The 19,284-nt window shown below is 41.4% G+C and overlaps 2 protein-coding genes across 2 annotated transcripts; both read right to left on the minus strand.

Annotated features, from left to right (window-relative positions):
- Positions 1–4,294: 4,294 nt before the first annotated feature.
- On the minus strand, positions 4,295–5,600 carry prrt2 (proline-rich transmembrane protein 2; the record flags this gene model as incomplete). Its single annotated transcript, XM_083787531.1, has 3 exons — positions 4,295–4,453; positions 4,743–5,047; positions 5,402–5,600. 3 exons carry the CDS (start codon positions 5,598–5,600, stop codon positions 4,295–4,297), a joined length of 663 nt encoding a protein of 220 aa, XP_083643657.1.
- A 1,744-nt stretch (positions 5,601–7,344) lies between these two features.
- Positions 7,345–19,164, minus strand: kif22 (kinesin family member 22). The gene is made up of 13 exons (XM_083786908.1): positions 19,103–19,164; positions 18,248–18,479; positions 17,606–17,733; positions 17,247–17,395; positions 16,252–16,461; positions 13,640–14,036; positions 13,219–13,342; positions 10,970–11,084; positions 10,622–10,808; positions 8,846–8,958; positions 8,296–8,490; positions 7,719–7,778; positions 7,345–7,504 (listed from the first exon to the last, which is right to left on the minus strand). Exons 2-13 carry the CDS (start codon positions 18,433–18,435, stop codon positions 7,475–7,477), a joined length of 1,896 nt encoding a protein of 631 aa, XP_083643034.1. The 5' UTR covers positions 18,436–18,479; positions 19,103–19,164; the 3' UTR covers positions 7,345–7,474.
- Between the last annotated feature and the right edge of the window lie 120 nt (positions 19,165–19,284).

Raw genomic sequence — 19,284 nt, forward strand, 5'->3', positions numbered from 1 at the left:
TGTCTGTCAGATGATGGGCCAAATTGCTATTTTATTTTTAAACGTTTGACCTAATTCTTATCTGTAAAATTTTAGGTGGACAGGGTTCTTTCAAACATAACCCCCAACTGCTACTTTTCAGGAAACAGGGGGAGAGAGCACCGTCTCCCGATGGTCCGCTCCAGCACCTTGATGACATGGGACTTGAACCTGCCAACTGTCTGTAGCAGAGGCAACCGATCAAGCGCTCCACACCATTGACCCAAGGCAGGGCATTCAGCAGATGTCTCCTGGTGCTTTTGAGTTAAGATGTTGGCCTTCAGTGCAGGGGACCTGTGTTCGATTCCTGGGTGTTACACTTACATACAAAACAACTCTTGAACTGCACTCAATTCTATGTTCAACTTTACTAACTGAAGGCTAACATACAAAAGATCGCTTCAACAGTACGAAGAGGCAGTTGTTGAGTGATGGTGTAGTAGGGGACCTGGGTTGATCAGCACAGAGAGTTCATGTTCAAATCCCACTCTTCCTGAAGTTTAATGCTAGAGTTATTGAGTTTCATTTACTGCTATTCTATCAGTGGCTCACAACCTCAAAACTCTAATTGTCTTAGTAGTTAAGATGTCGGCTTTTCACGTGGGAGACCAGGGTTCATTTCCCGGCTGTTACACTAACATACAAATGTTCTGGCCCACAGGGGCTGTCTTACTTTACTTACACTGTGCCTAATAGCTATACATTAGACTTAAAGACGCAAAGACGTGCTACTTAATCATGATGTCAAAACAGATGTCTTGTCTCACATTTTTCAAGGACATTTGAAATCAGAATATTATCAATATCTATCTATACATACTGTATATATGTGAAATATGTATATACACAAATACTGTATATAGATTTTGTACAAAATGTTTATCAAATATAATGAAACATATCATAGACCTTACTGTATCTTTTAGATCTACATTTTTTAATATAAATGAAATTATGTTTTCTCGAGGGAGGTTAAACATATTTGTGTGTGTGTGTGTGTGTGTGTGTGTGTGTGTGTGTGTGTGTGTGTGTGTGTGTGTGATATTGCAAGTTAATTCCTCAAAGTCATTAGGGGTTTTGGCACTCATTACATCCTACCATCGTGTCTTTCTTGGCTCAGGGCCTTTTTCTCTCTCCCTAGCTGCTTCATCCTCCTTCCTCCTCATCAGTTCCGCTTCACTGGCACAAAACAGTAAGCACTCTTCCTCCCTGGAGCTTACATGCTCTCACACTGTACAGTAGGCTATCACATGAAGCGACACATGCTGGCTGTCTATCTCTCTCCCAGTCTCCCTGGTTCTCCTAGTAGACTGCAGTAACTCTCCCTGGCTATCTCTCTCACACTGCACACGTTTGTATTTACTAATACATAGCCGATGGCAGACCAGCAATTTTTCGGTGTTCAGCACTGCATGCAACTACATAGAAATAAGCATAACTCCAACCCCGCACCCCAACAGCTGACCTGTAAATGCCCATTCCCAATTTGAATCTTCTCTTAATTTTAAATCAAACTCTAAAACATTTCTAAAACAACCATTTCTAGGAAAGTGGTCCTCACAAGATTTGTTTCTGAAATTCTACTATACTTACATATATTGTACTATACACACACACACACACACACACACATACACACACACACACACACACAACCTGCTCAACTCTGCCTATAGTTTACACATTTGACACCATTTCCATAATCCACAATCCCTGTAATCTCCAATGCTGCTTGGAGGGCTTCCTCCATCCCTTCTCAAAGCAAAATAGGACAGACCACTTTCATGCAATGTGTCTTTATTAAGAATGTGCTTCGGAAGCATACAATAATTCAGTGTGCCTAGTGCCAAGTTGTCCTCATATGAATTTGACTTCATACATCAAGGTTAATCCACAACATGCCAATATCCAGAGATTATAGTAGACCACGGGTATCACAGTTACTGGCAGGCTAATTCTGTTCGTTAGTCTATGTTACTTAGAATAGCTACTTACTGCTAACTCATCAGCTATGGAATTGACAATATATACGTTTATATATCTGCAGGATACACCAACAGTTGATTACAATGGATTTTAAACATCCAAATGCTAACAGAGGAAAAATCAATACAGTCAATACAGAAAATGTATTGTAGGTACTGTATGTAATATAGATCATTGAGGACTTTTAAGTATAAAATTTGCATTCGCAATGACCCGGCCAACCACAATGTTTTGAATCACAGTGAGAATAGGTAGGTAAATACTGATCAAAACATTTGACTAGGACTCATGCCATGGGGCATATTATAATATTAGATCATTAGAAATTCAGTCATCTTTGCGGTGTGGCTTTAAACCTTGAGTGGTTACTGTGTTTGCAACAAACCATTTCTGGGCCAAACATAGTGTCTCACAAATAATTCATCAACAGACACTCACTTGCACATGCTCTCACTCACTCTCACTCACACACCCACCCACACACACACAACTGTGGCTCAGTAGTTCAATAGTATCACATTATGAAATTACTGCAGTCAAAATCTTTTTTTTTACAAACATTATCAAAAGGTTGGCTATAACTTGTAGTATAATTTCAATGATTAAAAGCAACGTAGCTTTATGGAAAACTCACGGTGAATGTTTTTCGAGTAACTCATGGTTTTCAAAGATATCTCGTCCTCCTGGCTCCCCTTCTGCAATTTATAAAAGCATTTAGCGGTGTAAAGCAGATGTCAACATACAGGTCAAATTACAGACATTTGATGTTCCCCCTTTACAAACTATTTTGTGACTTTGCCAAGAGCACAGGTTCACAAAACAGAAACTTTTCCTCTTATAAAATAGTTTGGCACATAGATTTACTTTGCAGTGATGACTTTGCCTTCTGCCCCAAATCTTTTATAATCTCCTCCATATTAACACCCATATCTAACCCTTGGCAAAAATAAATGGACATAAAAGGACTCTTAGGGCCGATTCATACTCCTATTTTACCGCTGTTTCGGCGCTGTAGTGCCGAAATGAATTCAGCTCGTCAGAAATTTTCAGTAGCACCGAAGAGACGACTTTAGGACGGTACCCTCCCCCCCCGAACCTCAAATGACGTCACATTGTAGGCTCTACAGAGCCGAACAGACTTTTATTCGGCTCTAAAATAGGAGTATGAATTGGCCCTTAAAAGTTAGAATGACAAGAAACTTAAATGGAAAAAAATAACGCATTGAGGAATGGAAAGGGACTCTTCTAGCTGCACGTCTTTCCAATGCAACACATATCCCAAAGCCTCTCTGTGTATCCAAAGGGAGCAAGCTGTATTTCTGATGCATTCTGTCGTCAGTGCAATGAAGGATGGATGTGCCGATTTTTGTCACATCATCACAAGGCGATCCTTCCCGTTTCTTTCACATCGATCGCGCAGTTCCAGCAATCTCCAGTGTCATCCAGTGTGTTTTTCTCTGCCCCACCTTGTCTCGATCAATTTTGGAATCAACCTTGAGGAGTGATGTCTTTCTCAAGGACATTTCTTGTGCTGACCAGAATACAAAGGAACAAATTAGTCCAAATGTCTACTCCCTTTCTCCAGCCATCATCACATGGTCAATACTGACTCAGAGCAGTATTGTCTTGCAGAATTCTTCTTCCATTAGCAAAAGGATTTATATGGATTATGGAGGAATAAGTAAGCGCTGCATATGGTGTACATTTGTCACAAATTCAGGTAATGACTATAGGTGGTTAAAGAGACAGAGGTGCAGGTATGGGCCAAGTGATCAGTCGTCCTATCCAGTTTCATCCTGGGATGAAACTCACTTCACATTGACTAAAAAAAAGAAAAGAGGAAGCATATTAGTTCAGCAGCATTATATTTTATAACTCAATAATAAATATACAGTTACACAGACCACAGAGAACACTTATGTAATAAGAGGAAAAGGAAGCGTCATCCAGCCCATGAGCCCTTTAACTTTCAACGTTATATGTACAATTTCTGCCTATGCACAAGCTAATTAGGACATCGCTTGGCTTAATAAGTCAATTTGTCCATACAAACACTGCCAAAGTACCAATAGGTATGTGAACTGCAGTGACCAAGGCTTGAAACATTTAACTGAGCGACCTTCTCATGTATGTCACTCTAATAATCACCAACAGTGATATTAGATCTGCCTGTAGCTACAGATCCTTTGTGGTCAGATTACTGTTTACAATTTAAAAAAACAATATGAGCTCAGGGAAACCTATCTCACCTAGCATTACTAAATGTAGGGTAAAGAAGGAAGACAGGGTTTCAGAGGTCGTGGCTAGTAGGGGACTCACTGGCCAAGTTGACAATGCAGGCAATGATAATGAGTGTCCCTCCCACCAGGGAGACCATAGAGAGCATCTTGGACACACGTCCCAGACGCAAAGCACCGTCAATGTTCCCTTGTTCCAGACTGTTCTTGGACTATAGGAGATCAAACAAAGTCTGTTAGCCTGTGTTTTTAGCACACAAAAAAGAGAAGAAAAAAAAACACCAGTTTTAGCCGAAACGTGCTTTGTGATATGATGGCACAAATACAGCTTCATGGCAATCTGATGCAGCATTCTGGAAGAGAGATCAAGTTGCAGACCGGAAAGAAAACTAACACAGCACCCTTGAACTCAAAGTGAAGCTTAAAGCAGCACTGCAAACTTTGTAAAACGGACCCTGAGCTGTGAGCTGTAAAGAAACATAACATTACACGTCCACCTACCATGATGGAGTAAACAAATCCTACAATGTTTATGGGCCAGACGGGGCAGAAGCAAGCCAACACTGCCAGGAGGAGGTAGTCTTTCGCCTTGGTCCGGTCCAAGGGTGGTTCGGTGGCAATGCTGGAACAGCGGGAAATTGACGGTCTGGGGGAGAAGGCAGTGTAGCCGATGGAGCTCGCCCTGCTTCCCTTCCGTGTCTTGCTGTGATGCGGGTGATGAGAGTAGGAGATGGACTGTTGTCTCCGGGGAGGAGTAGCAATAGATGAAGAGGTTGGTTCTTCACAAGATGAATGAATTCCATTACCTAACGTACACATGAGAGGAAAATGAGGAACAGAAGGCGAAGGCTTGTGTAAATTAAATATTTAAAGTGAATTAATTTGACGGGTGCCTGTTCTCATAGCACCTTTATGAAATACTGGACAATACAACAGTATGACAAGTTACATGGAATCTGACTAGTCTGTAGTAAACTGACCAAGCAGGTGTACGACATGCAAGCATATCCCAGATCCATCCCCGCTCACTGATGTAACCTTGCTGAATTGAATACAAAGGACCACAATGGAAACAAACCCTTAGGGCTTTTTGTGTTTTCCTTTTAGCACAATTGTACGGTATAAGTATTCAAACAAACAAACTACAGTAATACACTTACCGTTTTCCAGTTTCTCGTTGATCACGATGACAAGCTCTCCTTTGGACTTGCTGTGGACGGGCCGCGAGCCCACATGACCATGGAGGAGTTGCACGTGTCCATCAACCGGGCATGGTACAGAGACTTGGCTCGACAGGGAGACATCTTCGTCCATTAGTGAAGGGTGTTCATCTCCATCCCAAATGGTAGCGTCTGGCATCGTGTTAGCAGCCATACTTGGGGAAAGCGCTGTCTCCGCCTGTAGTCCTTATCCTGCGGGCTGTAGGTCTACACCCAGAGGTCATTTAGTGGTATAACAATAACTGTAAACAAAATGCTGAACTACCCTACACACACACACACACACACACACACACACACACACACACACAGCCATTGCTTAATACAGTTGTTCTCAAAGTCATCTCATTTTCATATGATAGATCTGATATGTTTGTATATCCAAAGTATAAAATAGGTTTGAAGTGGTCAAAGTGATTGTGATGCCATAGTAGCCCAACAGTTCACCCACTGAAACCCAACTTTGAGAACTGGCTTAATCCACTGTGACTTCAATTTATCCTAAATGATGATTAAAGAGCACCTCTCATGCCAATAGGTAATAAAATGGATGACAGTTGACAAGTGAGCACAAACACATAGTTGACAAATTATTAAACCTCACAAGAGAAAGCAATCTGCAATAAATATGAGCTTTATTAAATAAACAACTACTGCTTGACCTTATTATCATGCTTATAATGAACGGCCCGGGGCAGGCCCTAAATTATGCTTGTATTGGCAAAGGTCTGTGCAGGTGTGCATATACCGTCCATGTGCCATTTCATCATGGGTACACACGCACCGTCTTTGCACAAAGGGGCATATGATATGGTCGCGGTGACAATGGGAAGGGAAAACATGAAGCAGAAGGCTATGGGTTGAGGACAAAGCCAAAAGCGGAAAAAATAGGGAGGACAAAAGGCGAATGACAGTGAAGGATGCTCTTATAATCAAGGCTGGTCTAACAAGGCAGTTTCCTGAATGCCAATGACAATCAATAGATTAAAAAACAACATGCAAAATAGCTCTTGCATTGAGGGCACACACGGCGGAATTGCAATGCAAGCCAATAATAATTAACATGGCATTGCATTTCATGATATAGGCCTAGGCTACGTGTAAATTCGAATAAAAGCGCAATAAAGACATACCCGTTTTTAATCTAGCCTGCGTTTCAATGTAACGTCGATAACCTTGGCACCATAGTGTTTACAGCTAGATCGGAGGACTGGAGCCAAAAATCTCTTTCTTTACACACACTGAATTGTGCAATTGTAGGCAAACGTTCTCTGTAGTAGATCCGTGCGATCCCCTCAGTTAAATACATGAAAAGGTGTCATTCACCATGATGTCGCGTCTTCTGGAAGCCCTTGCGCTGGGATACTAGGGAAATCCCCGAGTGGATTTTCTAAGCGTAGGCTACCGTGAAATGAATAGTTAAATGAACGTGGTGTGTGGAGGGAGGGATGCAAGTGCAACCTTCGACGAGAACCACAGAAGAACCTCCACTCTCTATATGACAGATCACATCAGGTGGTGTCTAATACAACCCTAGCTATGCAATTACAAAATCAACATCAAATTTCGCTTTCCCCCTCCCTTTTTTTAAGGCACCCGGTCTGCACTTAAATTACATCATGATTTTGTAATTAGCCATGCCTGTGATATCATAATACATGCCATTGGATTCATAGATCTTAAGGGACTTTAAACATTATAAAATGTCACATCATTTTCAATGTTAGTAATATTTTAACCATCACATAATGGGCCTATACAAAGATGATTAGGAAATGAATACACAACGTTGATTGTGTGATATGCTTTTATTAGAAGGCAAAATTGCGCCAACAAGTGGAATATGATGCCATCTACAAAAACACAGCTCCATGAAAAAAAATGTTTTAAAAGGAGGGAAAGGGGAGACTTAAAAGTCTATCCCTCTAAAAATACAAAATAAAGGCAAAAGCCACAAAAGAAACGTACAATAATACAAAACGATGTCATTGCATGGCTGTATATAAAATACGATCACTTCCCCATGGCACTCAGGATGTTTGCCTGAAAAGAGAACAATTACCAACCATTATCATTCAATAATATCATTGCAAACATATCAAAGGACAGCTCAGCAAACACAAATTTACCAGTCCAAATCACCTTGCTCATTAATATATATTTTTTGTCAAAGGAAATCCTTTAATCTTCCTAAAAATATCTAAACTGGATTATTAAACATTTGATTGTGTGACCTCATTTTTTCACATGGGCATACCTTCATGAAGGAAGAAAACCTTTTTTCAGATAAGCCTTCGATGTTGGTCAGATCCTCCACCTTTACGAAGACAATAATTTAGATATTGTCAGATGTTCTTATCCAGTGACTTAAAAAGAGTCTGACACAAACCCTATAGTCAATAAATCATGGTATTGAGCAAATAGAGTGCAACAAAAAACATTTTAGTGCTAGAAAGACATTAGGATACCAGGTAAATATCAAACCTAGTATCCGTCAAAACATTAGCATGTCTTATCTAAATAAAATACAAATGTTAAATGGGTTCAATACAGGCACATTTGATCATGTACACACCAACAACATATGTTTATAGAATCGTTGGAAGTCATTTTAATCTATAATAAGACTATAAAATAGCCAATCTACAAGCTCACAACACGTCACATTGCAGCACATTGTGAACTTGGAGGAAAATGTGAATTTCTGAAACATGAAGATCTTGTATTGGGTTGAGTGGCACTATATTTTCAGATGGGGGTCGTGGCCAAATACATTCATTTGGAGAGCTTTGACATGAAAAAGATTGAGAACCACTGTTTTTATGTGGACCAACCTTGGCAAATTGGCCATTGAGCTCCCTCCATCCCAGGATGAGCTTGGCCTTTTTGTCGCCTATCCCCTGCAGGCCTTTAAGGTCCTTGAGTGAACCTGTATTGAGAATGAGCAAGATCTTCCCTCTGGATTGCTCTAGTATAGTTGCATCAATTTGGCCCTCCCAGCATGTTCGATTCTCCTTATCCTCAGACTCCTAGGAATGAAAACACAGGTTCAACATGCACTTCAATTAACCAAACGGCACCATCTTGTCAAAAGGTATCGTTTGAGCTAAATACAAACAAGGGCATCCAACTACACCAACTCAGTTTAACTAGGTTACACATAGTAGTGACATGAACCATCCTGCACAGACATCCCAAATGCCTATAGTAGATCAGGATGAGAAAATTTGTATTTAGTGAAACTTCCGTTAATTAGGTCTGGATATCTTGCAGGGTGCATCATCATGTCTGAGCAACAAGGCTAATCTATTCCACTATGTCAGCTTGTATCGTACACCCACAACAAATTGTCACGCTAAGCAGCGAGAGGGCTTGACTGCTGACCTCAGACTCGTCTGAAGCACTTTTTCCTTTCTTCTTGACGCAGACAGACTGTTTTTTTACATTTCCAATAACCTGAAGAGGCTGGACCTGAAGAGGCTGGATTGGCTGGGAAACTGTTGGGGAAGTCATAAAGAAATATTAAAAAATTTATATATATATATATATCAAGATACACCACTTCTACAGCATAGTCCTTTACAAAATAAAATGTATAGCGTATGTATAGTTAGTATATGCAATACAAGTATCAAAGATAGGTTGCCATTTCATTATCATGGCTGCAGAGGGACAAAAGAATAACCCCCATCATCATCATTTGATACATATTGTATTTCTCCCATTTTCCTAACTGAGCCCCTGTATCAGGTGGGGCTTTAATCAATAACCATAGTGACTCAATACGAGGTGTCAGACTCAGAACATCAAGGTGGCCAAATTTCCCAGAATGAACATCTCTGGAGCTAAAGTCGTGCAGGGATCTGTCGCTTCCAGCTATTCTTAGCGCACCGCTTAGCCCTCTCCCTGGTCAGTCCTGTTGCTTGCTTCCAACCACCTTTTTGTTCCATCAACACAAGACATGACCTTTCAGAATTGGCATGGGAAAGGTATCAAATGGTTTAAAGACCTATTTATAGAGGGGAGTTTTGCATCCTTTGATCAATTTCTACCTAGACCACACTTCTACAGAATTTTGCAGGCCCGACATTATGTGAGCTCTACATTACCTGGCTTTCCTGATAAGCCTAATGCTAACCCTAATTTCTGTCTTTTGATCCGGCGATTAAGGGCGCCGTTTCAATATTATACGATATCATTTCAAATTTGAGACTACACATTTAACCACTGAAGGCTTTTTTCTAAGAATCTGTGACTTGATGACATTCATACTTGCTCCTGTGCTTCTGTTATAAAACCTAAATAAAAAGATTTTGAAAAGAAAACATCAAGGTGCTGGTGACTGACTGACAGTGAGTGTTACACTGACTGTACAGGGAAGGGGGACAAAAAGAACATTTGACACTTTCCTTTCCTGGACTATCATAATGAGTCATCTTTCCTAAATTAAGCTGGTACCAAAGTAAGAAAATTGCATCGCTGTTGCATCCATACTGTAAAAATCCATTTGTAAAAATAGGTGTTGCCCATTGGGAACGCAAGCCCCCGCTTGTTGCACCCGTTGTCAGAATAACATGCAGGACCCATTATCAGTATCCATTATCATAGCTGCCAGAGATCTCCATTAGTGACCGATTAATTGGGCCCATGTCTGGCATTTTTTGATAATTGCCACATGCGTGTGCTCATGAGGCCAATTAAACGATTATTTTGAATTCTGCCGACACATTTCTCTTTGCCAGGCTAAAAGATAAACAAGTGAGAAAGTGATGAAACACTAAATTAGATCTACATACATTTGAATCTGATAAATGGGTTCTCTCTCCAGATTGATGTTTGGGGTGAGCCCTACATCCGAGGTGGGATAATTGAAGCGGCGAAGAATCTTACACTCGGCTAGTTCAGGGTCAGACTCATACCATATTTTGTTCATCGTTCTTGACCCCATTTTTACTTTGTCAATGCCGGGATACCACACATTTCGGTGGTCTGTCCCCTGCATTGATGCTGGAAAATAGAACCCAACTCTGAAAGACGGGTCAGCAGGTTTTGACACATCCAGTTTGAACAATGAATAGAATTCTTGAAATGGGTTGATTTGGTTCCAACTGTACACAAGAATGAAATTAACAACACTAAGGATTTTACTGTACAACTGACCCTGTAATGGCTGAACTACAGCTTGCTGTTTCTCAGGTTTTACTGCAGTGGACTTCTTCTGTAGAGGGTTCATTGTGAAGAGAGGTTGCTTGTCTGAATTGAATGGCTCCCTTGTCAAGCCTTTGTCAGCAAGCCGTTGTTGCAGCTTGACCTTGTTCTCCCACTCCTTCTGCTTGTCCTTCAGTGCCTGCAAAGGCATCAGTTGAAATTAATAGGTTGATCTCCACATTAACACCAAGGATTTGACCAAGTACAATTATAAGCGATGATAAAAAAAATTTCAGACTAGTTTAAATGTATAAACCCAGCAGACACTGGATTCATACAGAAGCAGGTTCAAGTCGTCACCTCAATCTCCTTGCGGTATTTGGCCTCATGTTGGAGCAGGTTGAGCCTCTCCTTCTCTTGGGCTTCCTTTAACTGCTTCTCCAGAGCCGCCAGTCTGTCAAGCACGTCTGATGGACTGAGACAGTGGAAGGGTGGTGGGGATGGAAACATGGGTTAGCAGGGTGATAGTACAGTCAGTGGGGGAGAATATGGACCTCCTTGCCGGCATTGTACTTCAATGTAGGGCTGAACAATGAATTGACCATCTAAAATCGCAATATGAACTACTACAATTTTCAAATAGCAAAAGAAAGACTTCTACACCAGGTAGTGTAGTGTCTAAAAATGCAATAGAACACCAGTGTGGTCCTTTAAATATCAATTTATGTTGACGCCATCTAATGTGGTTAAAAAAGGTTGCGAATGGGATCGCAATGTTAGGCTGACAATTGCAATGATAGTTTCCCCCAATCAATCGTTCTGCCCTACTTCACCGTGGCAAAACGCTGACAGAAGAATCTGTGTCAAAACACTAGAGCAGCAGCTGTGCTGCTGCCCATTGCAGCAGGCAAACACGCGTATAAACACATTACTCATTTCTCAGTGAGTTCCCAAATTGGCACGAGAGTAGCAGCCAATGGGCGTGTTGCAATGAGAATCATTCTAAGCATCTGCTACCAAATCCTGTCCTACTGTGCTGTGTCCACGAACTGCTAAACCGCCATCACATAGATCAAACAGATAGTCTCAACCAATCTGGCCCACAGAATTATTTTGGATAATAGAAAAAAAAAGAAAATGTATTATATGCTTCATCACCATATTTTTCTGCTGCAATGGCAAAGCCGCTACTGTGTGTGTACATTGAACCTCCATTTATGTCATCCCACCCTTGCACAAGGGAGAGATCAGTGACCTTACAGTCAACAAAAATGTAAATGCATTAACTGCCTTCTCTAGGAACACAAACATGAGTCATGAAGCTCAATTGGGAATATTTATTTGTCGACTGGTGATTTATCTTTGACTGTCGGGTCTGACCGATGTGCTGGTGTGCTGGCATGCTGAGGCGTTATGTACAGTAGGTCTAGCAAAACAAATTAAAATAGACAATGCCAGTGTAGTGATAAATATGGCTACAGCAGACGGCCTCAACCATCGGGAATTTACCGGTAATAATCCATTGTCTGAAAGTAGCATTTTACATTGGTTTGCTGGTTGACCAGAGGGGCTGTGCTAAAATGATTTTCAATTAGGAAAATATGTCAATATGTCGGAAATTGGACTACTTCAAAATAGGGATGCACCGATCCGATACTCGTATCGGAGATCGGCGCCGATCCAGGCTAAAATTCTAGATCGGGTATCGGATCGGTGGCCGATCCATTATCCGATCCGATCCATTCCGATCCGATCCGATAATTATGTGTAATTACAGTATGAAAACAACTCTACCTCCTCTGTGACAGTGACACAGCAGTGTAGTATTGACAGTATAACATGTGGAATGCAGCCAGGCTAGCCTGCTCACAGCCTCACACATTAACCTGGTCTAATTGTTGCAGTTATTTAATAAATAATTCAGTGCATTTATATCTGTGTTTGTTACATTTTGTTTTACAAAGTTGGGAAAGTAATGTTTAAGTCAAGCCTTGATGTTGCCTTACACAAAATAATGATTCCAGACTCCACACAGTGAGGCATCCAGCTTAATAGGTTATTACGTTTCTTTGTGGGGGGTATCGGATCGGTACTCTGTATCGGCAGATACTGGACCCCCATGTATCGAAATCGGTATCGAATGCCAAAAAGCCGGATCGGTGCATCCCTACTTCAAAAGAGTTCGACAATGCGTGTGTAGCATTAAGTGCCTAAAAAAAAAAAGTATTAAAATGTAAATATATGCCACATCTGAAATCAGTGTGTTTTGGCCAAATACTATGACAAAAAGTAACCACCTCGCACAAAGTTGCGTTTTGACGAATGCTACCTCGATGAGTTTGCATTTGCAAACCCTAATTTATTGGCATTATTTAAATGTTTTGTCCTGCATGCAGTGTACACACTACAGTTACAGTGTAGTGACTACACCAACAAAGAAGGGTGTCCCATCTCCCATCCCATAGCGTGTGTGTGTCCCAGCGTGTGTGCCCTCTGCTCTAAATGGTAATATTAAAATGTTCCGTCCTGCATGCATTGGCTGTGTGTAGTACACCAACAAAGAAGGGAGTCCCACAGAGCGTGCATGTGTGTGCATGGGGGGTTCCAACCTGTGTGGAGGTACTGCTGGGGGCGAGGGAGCCCCTTGCTCAGTCTTCTTACTTCCTTTTTTTGGCTTCTTTATCTGGGGCTCACTAGAAGCTCCAGCCTCATGGTAGTCTCTGGCTCGCTTCACTGGAGTGCGGAAGCAGAGGGGGAAAACAACAACATTGGCATTCTGCGCCTTTAGGCATTTCAGCACTCTGTGGAGCTTAGAGCCATCCAAATTAAACTGGCAGTCTCAGTAATGGCAATTTCAGTGCTTACACAAATATACCACATATACATAACTATCATGAATTCAGCAAGAATGTCACACAAAGTCGGTAGGTGTGTATAAAAACCTTGACTTTAACATTTAAATGTCAAGGTTCTTCTTTACTGCAGAACTTTAAACTGTATCCTAGCACACACCTGGTTTCCCTTGCTCACCTTGCGGTACAGGGACAGTCACGGTTTCGCGCACAAACGGCTTGTTGACGATGAGCTTGGACTTGGAGGCGAAGTTGAGGGCGGTGAAAGTGTCAAAGTAATAATGGTACTCTGGTGCAATGTTAGTGATCATGACTGAGTGAGCTGAACCACCGAGCGAGTCCTGGAGAAGCCGGGTTAGCTTGCTGTCCCGGTAGGGAACGCGGACACCAGCGCCAGCGTTGAGGGCATCCACGACCTTGCTGAGGGTAAAGAGAGATAAATTGATGGCACCGCTCTCCTTCAGGCGGATGCCCTGGTTGCCCGTGCGGCGGTTGTCTTCGGAGCCTGCCAGGTCCACCAGGTACAGCTTTCCCGTTTGCTGGCGGTAAGGAGGTGAGCGCTGGGTCCGCACCACCTAATGACAAAGGGCAGAAGAGACAGAGGTTTGGTATGGAGAGCAAAGAACTGGACATCAATGAATCATGTAAATAACCAAAAGTTCTAATCATGTTCTTGTTGTGTTAGTTTTGTTTATGTTTTATATACTGAAATCATGTTTTCTGGATATTCTATATCTCATGTACAATGTTTCATTATAATTTATATAGGTAGAGGCCTCGTATAAGCCCCTTGGGCTTTTTTGTCTCAGCCTAGCACCTTACCCTTCTCATATTTATATGTTCACTGTGTTGTTTTTATACTGTGCTGAATGAATAAATAAATACAAATACAATACATCAACTAATGCAGTCCTCTGAAGCCCTCAGTCTACCATGAGAACAGTCTAGCAACTTGGAAAATAAGCTCGATTTAGGCAATCATCATGTCTGAGAGAGATATATAATTACACACACTTTCATATATTCTAGATTCATTGTGCACAAAGTCAAACTGAAACATTTAAAACCTTTATGAGACCACTAAAAACAAACATTTATAATACAGAAATGCCGACCATCTGAAAACTTTGTGCACTCAATGTGGTCTGGGCTACTTTTAAACTAATTTCATCAATGGGGCATGGCATAGAGGTAATAAGCACGGTTGAGGCGTTATGGAAGCCCAGATTTGCTTTGATAGCAGCTTCAAACTCATTTGTATTGTTGAATCTAGTGTCTCACACCTTCCTCTTGACAATAAAACAGATTCTGTGGGGTTCAGGTCAGGCCAGTTGGCTGGTCAGTTAAGCACAGTAATACCATGGTCAGTACACCAATTACTACCGGTAGTCATTTTAGGAAATCACATATCAGTATATCCATAAAGCAGTCAACATACAGTGCTGTAAAATACAGTGTTAGTCCACTAGCAGCGAAAACCTCACACTGGAGTCAACACAGCCATCAACCAAGCACTTTGTGCTTCAGTACGTTGACAAGCTTTATGGAGATGCTGGTTTTTCCTTTCCAGCTCGATTTGGCACCTGCCCACAGTGCCAAAACTACTAGTATTGGTGTACCGACCATGGAATTACTGTGCTTAACTGACTAGCCAACTGGTCTGACCTGAACCCACAGAGCATCTATGTTTTATTGTCAAGAGGAAGGTGTGAGACACTAGATTCAACAATACAAATTAATTTTAAGCGGTTATCAAAGCAAATGTAGGCTTCCATAACACGTGATTCTATTCTACGTCCGAGCATAGACTAGTCATGCTACACCTCACCTGACTCTGATTGAACTACCGACACTGCCGGCCTTACCAGACTTTCCTCCACTGGATAGTCTGATGCGAGGTTACTCTGTGGTGGGAAATAATACACGTACGGTATACAAGAGAATGACAGCTTGTTGACGCTCCAGAATGCAGTCTTGTAACTTGTATTTTTGTAGAAGAGTTAAACTAATTGTTTGATGGAATACTTGATTGAACACATACGTCGTAATATGATTTGATTTGTGTGTTCTAAATAAAGTGTTTGTGTTGATTATTGTGATTTCCCTTGATCTTTATCCTTTTTAGTATACCATACCGTTTACTATAATTAGATGAATACACGATCAACACTAACACTTTATTTAGAACACACCCAAATCAAATCATAGTAACAACAATGTATGTGTTCAATTATTCAATCAAAGCAAACGGCATAAACAATATTAGTTTGCCTTTCTGACGTACGTGCCAACTTCCAAGCTGTCATTCTCTTGTATTATTTACCACCACGGAGTACCCTCGTGTCTCAGAGGACAGTCAAGACGGGCAGTGTCGGTAGGCCAATCAGAGGCAGGCGGGCGTTACCATGTCTATGCTCGGACGTAGAATAGATTCACGCTTCCATAACATCTCAACAGTGCCACAGGCTTATCACCTCCATGCCACTCCCGTTGATGAAATAATTTGTTTAAAAAGTAGCCCAGACCACGTATTTAGTGCACAAGTAACATACTTTTCAGATGGTTGAATTTCTGTATTATAAATGTTTAGTAGTCTCATAAATATATATCATAAAATATTCTTATTTCATGAGCTGTATGCCATAATCATCTAGATTAAAACAAAGGTTTCACTTTTGAATTATATTATGGAAGAAAATGAACTTTTCCACAATATTCTATTTTTTTAGAAGATTCCCAGACCTCTGCCTCGACACCATCGATTGGGGCCAGAACAGAAATTACGTTAACCTTGATAAGGAGGACAGCGTGGCTGCGGCTGGACCGCTGGTTGAGCTTGGTGGAGGCTGTGGTACGGTTGAGGTTGGCTGGGACAAAGAGACTGTCAAACTCCTGATAAGATGACAGTGGTGTGTGAGTAAGGCCAGGGATGAGAATGTTCCTGTCCTTGTCTTCTCGGATGGGCAAGTCTTGTGTGCCGGGTGACAGAAGGTCCAATACCTTAACGTGAAGAAAGCGAGAGCGATATCAGTCAAGTAGACAGGTTATATCCTTTATATATTTGAGGGTCAATTCAATTTCTAGTATTAAAGTGCAATACAGAAGAGAACATAGTTTTATTTCTACAATTGTACAGACAGATTACATGTAGCTATTTGTGAAGTGAACATGACATGCCAGTCCGTTCAGAATACCTGATATATTGCAGTTAATCATTAAAATAAAATAATTGTACTGCGTTCAGACATGGTAGTGTGGAGCTGCACTGGGAATGGAATTTGGAGACTGAGGTGGGTATGTGGAGGAGTGTCCCGACTATGGCCGTGAATGTCTGGGGTCGCCACATTATGCTAATCAATGTATTATGAAAAGCATGGAGAAAATATTACTAAATCGGTTCATTACGAGGTGGACTGCCAGGGTTTAGTTAATACATGGGAAATGCTGGGAGATGAACAAAGAAGTGTTGTTAGTTGTTACAGTATGTCAAACCCCCTAACCAGGGCATGCCAAACTCAAAATGCCCAACAAAGAAATCCCCCCTTGGCTAGGAGGCTTATACACAGAACCATGTGTCAGTGCAGTAAAGAGTTACTATATGGCAGTATAACAAACAGTAGCAGTATGAAAAGTAAATGAAAAGTAAATTAAATATGAATATAAATTCATAATTTCACATTAGCCAAGTAATATTAGCATTCAATATTTCTCACAAGGTCAAGAGGAGTGGAGTCAGTGGACACAGCACAGGCCAGAATGGGATTGGAGGTATACCACAGTCATACCTTCTCATTGTATATCTCCAGGTAAGACATGCCAACACTGTAGTTCCAACCATCTTCCTCCTTAGCCTTCACATTTTTGAAGACACTACGGACAGCCCGAGGGATGACACCTGGCTGCTCTCGACTGCCCAACATGGTATGGGTCTTACCTATGAGTTAGGACATCAACTTAGTATAGGAAGCTGAACAGCAGCGTGTGTACAAAAGACCAAACATATTGCACAGAGAATATGGCCAAAATAGGTTCAAAACTAAGCCTAAAAATGTGTTGAATGATTTACAGCGTGATTTACTTGACACATTGCCTTTGCATTGACTACTTGCTGATTGAGTAAAACATTTAATAAGAGAGTTCCTACCAGCCCCTGTGGGTCCATAGGCAAAGATGCTGGCATTCTGTCCATTTAACACGTGTGGTAGTACAGGCTTCACTGATGAAAGGTAAACCTCTTGCTGAGTCGACTCCTCACCATGGAAGACATCAAAACTGAAGTAATAGGAACACATACAAATTAACCACAGCATTATGATTATATGAAATGTGAAGTTCTATGTTGAACACCAGTTCTCAACAGGAACTCGATCCAAGGGGTCTTCGAGGGCGTTCTGTTCTGCAGATAAATCAATTGGAACCAAATGGACCCTTACATGTCTGTAACTCCGACCAGGTACAAATGGAACTAAAGTGACCCTAACAGTGCGTTTTAACAGCAGGCGACAGTCCTACGAATATTCCGGAAGCGCATTATTTGTTCATGGGACCCGGTGACTACCGCCAATAGCAGGCGAACGGCCGATAGTGGAAATGTGGGCGGAGGAACGTCACCCGAAAAGATAAAAACAACATATTTTCACCCAATAGTGGGCGATTAGGCGATGGGTCACCCGATGCTCACCCACTGTTAAAACGCACTGTTATGGGTCCATATGTACACTCCAGGTCAAAAATGAACACTGGATCCTTGAGAACCAATGGTGTAGAAATTGGACATGGTACTGACTGGTATTTGACCGTCTCTGTGGCGTTCCTCCAGTTTATGATCTCCAGATTCTGAGTGTCCAGACCTCGAACACACGGCCCCTCTGCCTTCTCGTCTTGTGCGTCCATATAGGGTCGTAGGCGAACAGTGACGCAAATCCTGGACGTCTTCTTGGTGCCACCGTCTTTTAGGGCGACACGTTGAGCCATGTCTGTATCTGTAAGGTCAATTAAAAACAGGCCAGGCCAGGTCTCTAGACAAAAAAGAAAGCTCATGTTAACAGTGATCCTCCAAACATGAGTAAATGTTACACAAGGAGTTAATTAAATTATCTCATTGTGAAAATGAATCTCGAGACTGGTGCCATATATTTAGCTGCATCAGAATAGATACAAATTAAAAATAAAAGATGTAAACATTTAGTTAATTTATTTGTATAATGCCCAGTTCTGAAAAAGGGTAGACCTCGCACAAGCATCAGTACCCTTTCATTGATAATGTATACCAGAAATATAGCCAAATATGATTTTATTATTTGTAAGGTTTTATAAACACTTTGCCCACATCTCACAGCGGGTTTTAGAGGCCCAGTGATGTTAGAAACCGTGTCGATTACTCGTTGAACCATGTCTGTGTATGGGAGATAAACACAAGCCTTCTCTAGTGTAGACAACAAGAGCATTAGCATTAGCAATAGCAAAGATAATGCGACATTATAGCCGTTGGACAAACAAACTGAAATGGGAACCTGTACGCCCAAGCGACAATGTTATGCAGTACAAAATAATCAACAGTCCCGCAGACAGTCATAAAACACTGGACAGTATTATTGTATGGTATTGCTAATGCTATAAACAACATGAAGGGGAAAAATACCTTTAAAGTCCACAGGGCCTGTGGTCTGGGGAGGGCCTCTCTTGCTCTTTCTTCTGGACGGTTCCAAGAAAAACTTTCAAATGAGCAGCGGTGAAGCTGCATTATGAAACTCAGCCAATCACAGTGCCGTGTAGTCAGACCTCCATCTCGATCATGATTGGCTGAATGTCTGATTACGAGAG

This window comes from Protomyctophum parallelum, assembly GCF_964188405.1.
Source record: "Protomyctophum parallelum genome assembly, chromosome: 17".
Classification (NCBI taxonomy): Eukaryota; Metazoa; Chordata; class Actinopteri; order Myctophiformes; family Myctophidae; genus Protomyctophum; species Protomyctophum parallelum.

What these genes read in the sequence shown, in the direction of transcription:
- kif22 (XM_083786908.1), bottom strand. Translation starts at nt 18,435, where the DNA reads ATGGCTCAACGTGTCGCCCTAAAAGACGGTGGCACCAAGAAGACGTCC. An exon ending in ACGCTGTCCTCCTTATCAAG is followed by an intron (nt 14,037 to 16,251) that starts GTTAACGTAATT and finishes CTTTGTCATTAG; the next exon opens with GTGGTGCGGACCCAGCGCTC. An exon ending in TGTAGTTCAGCCATTACAGG is followed by an intron (nt 8,959 to 10,621) that starts GTCAGTTGTACA and finishes CTTCCCCAACAG; the next exon opens with TTTCCCAGCCAATCCAGCCT.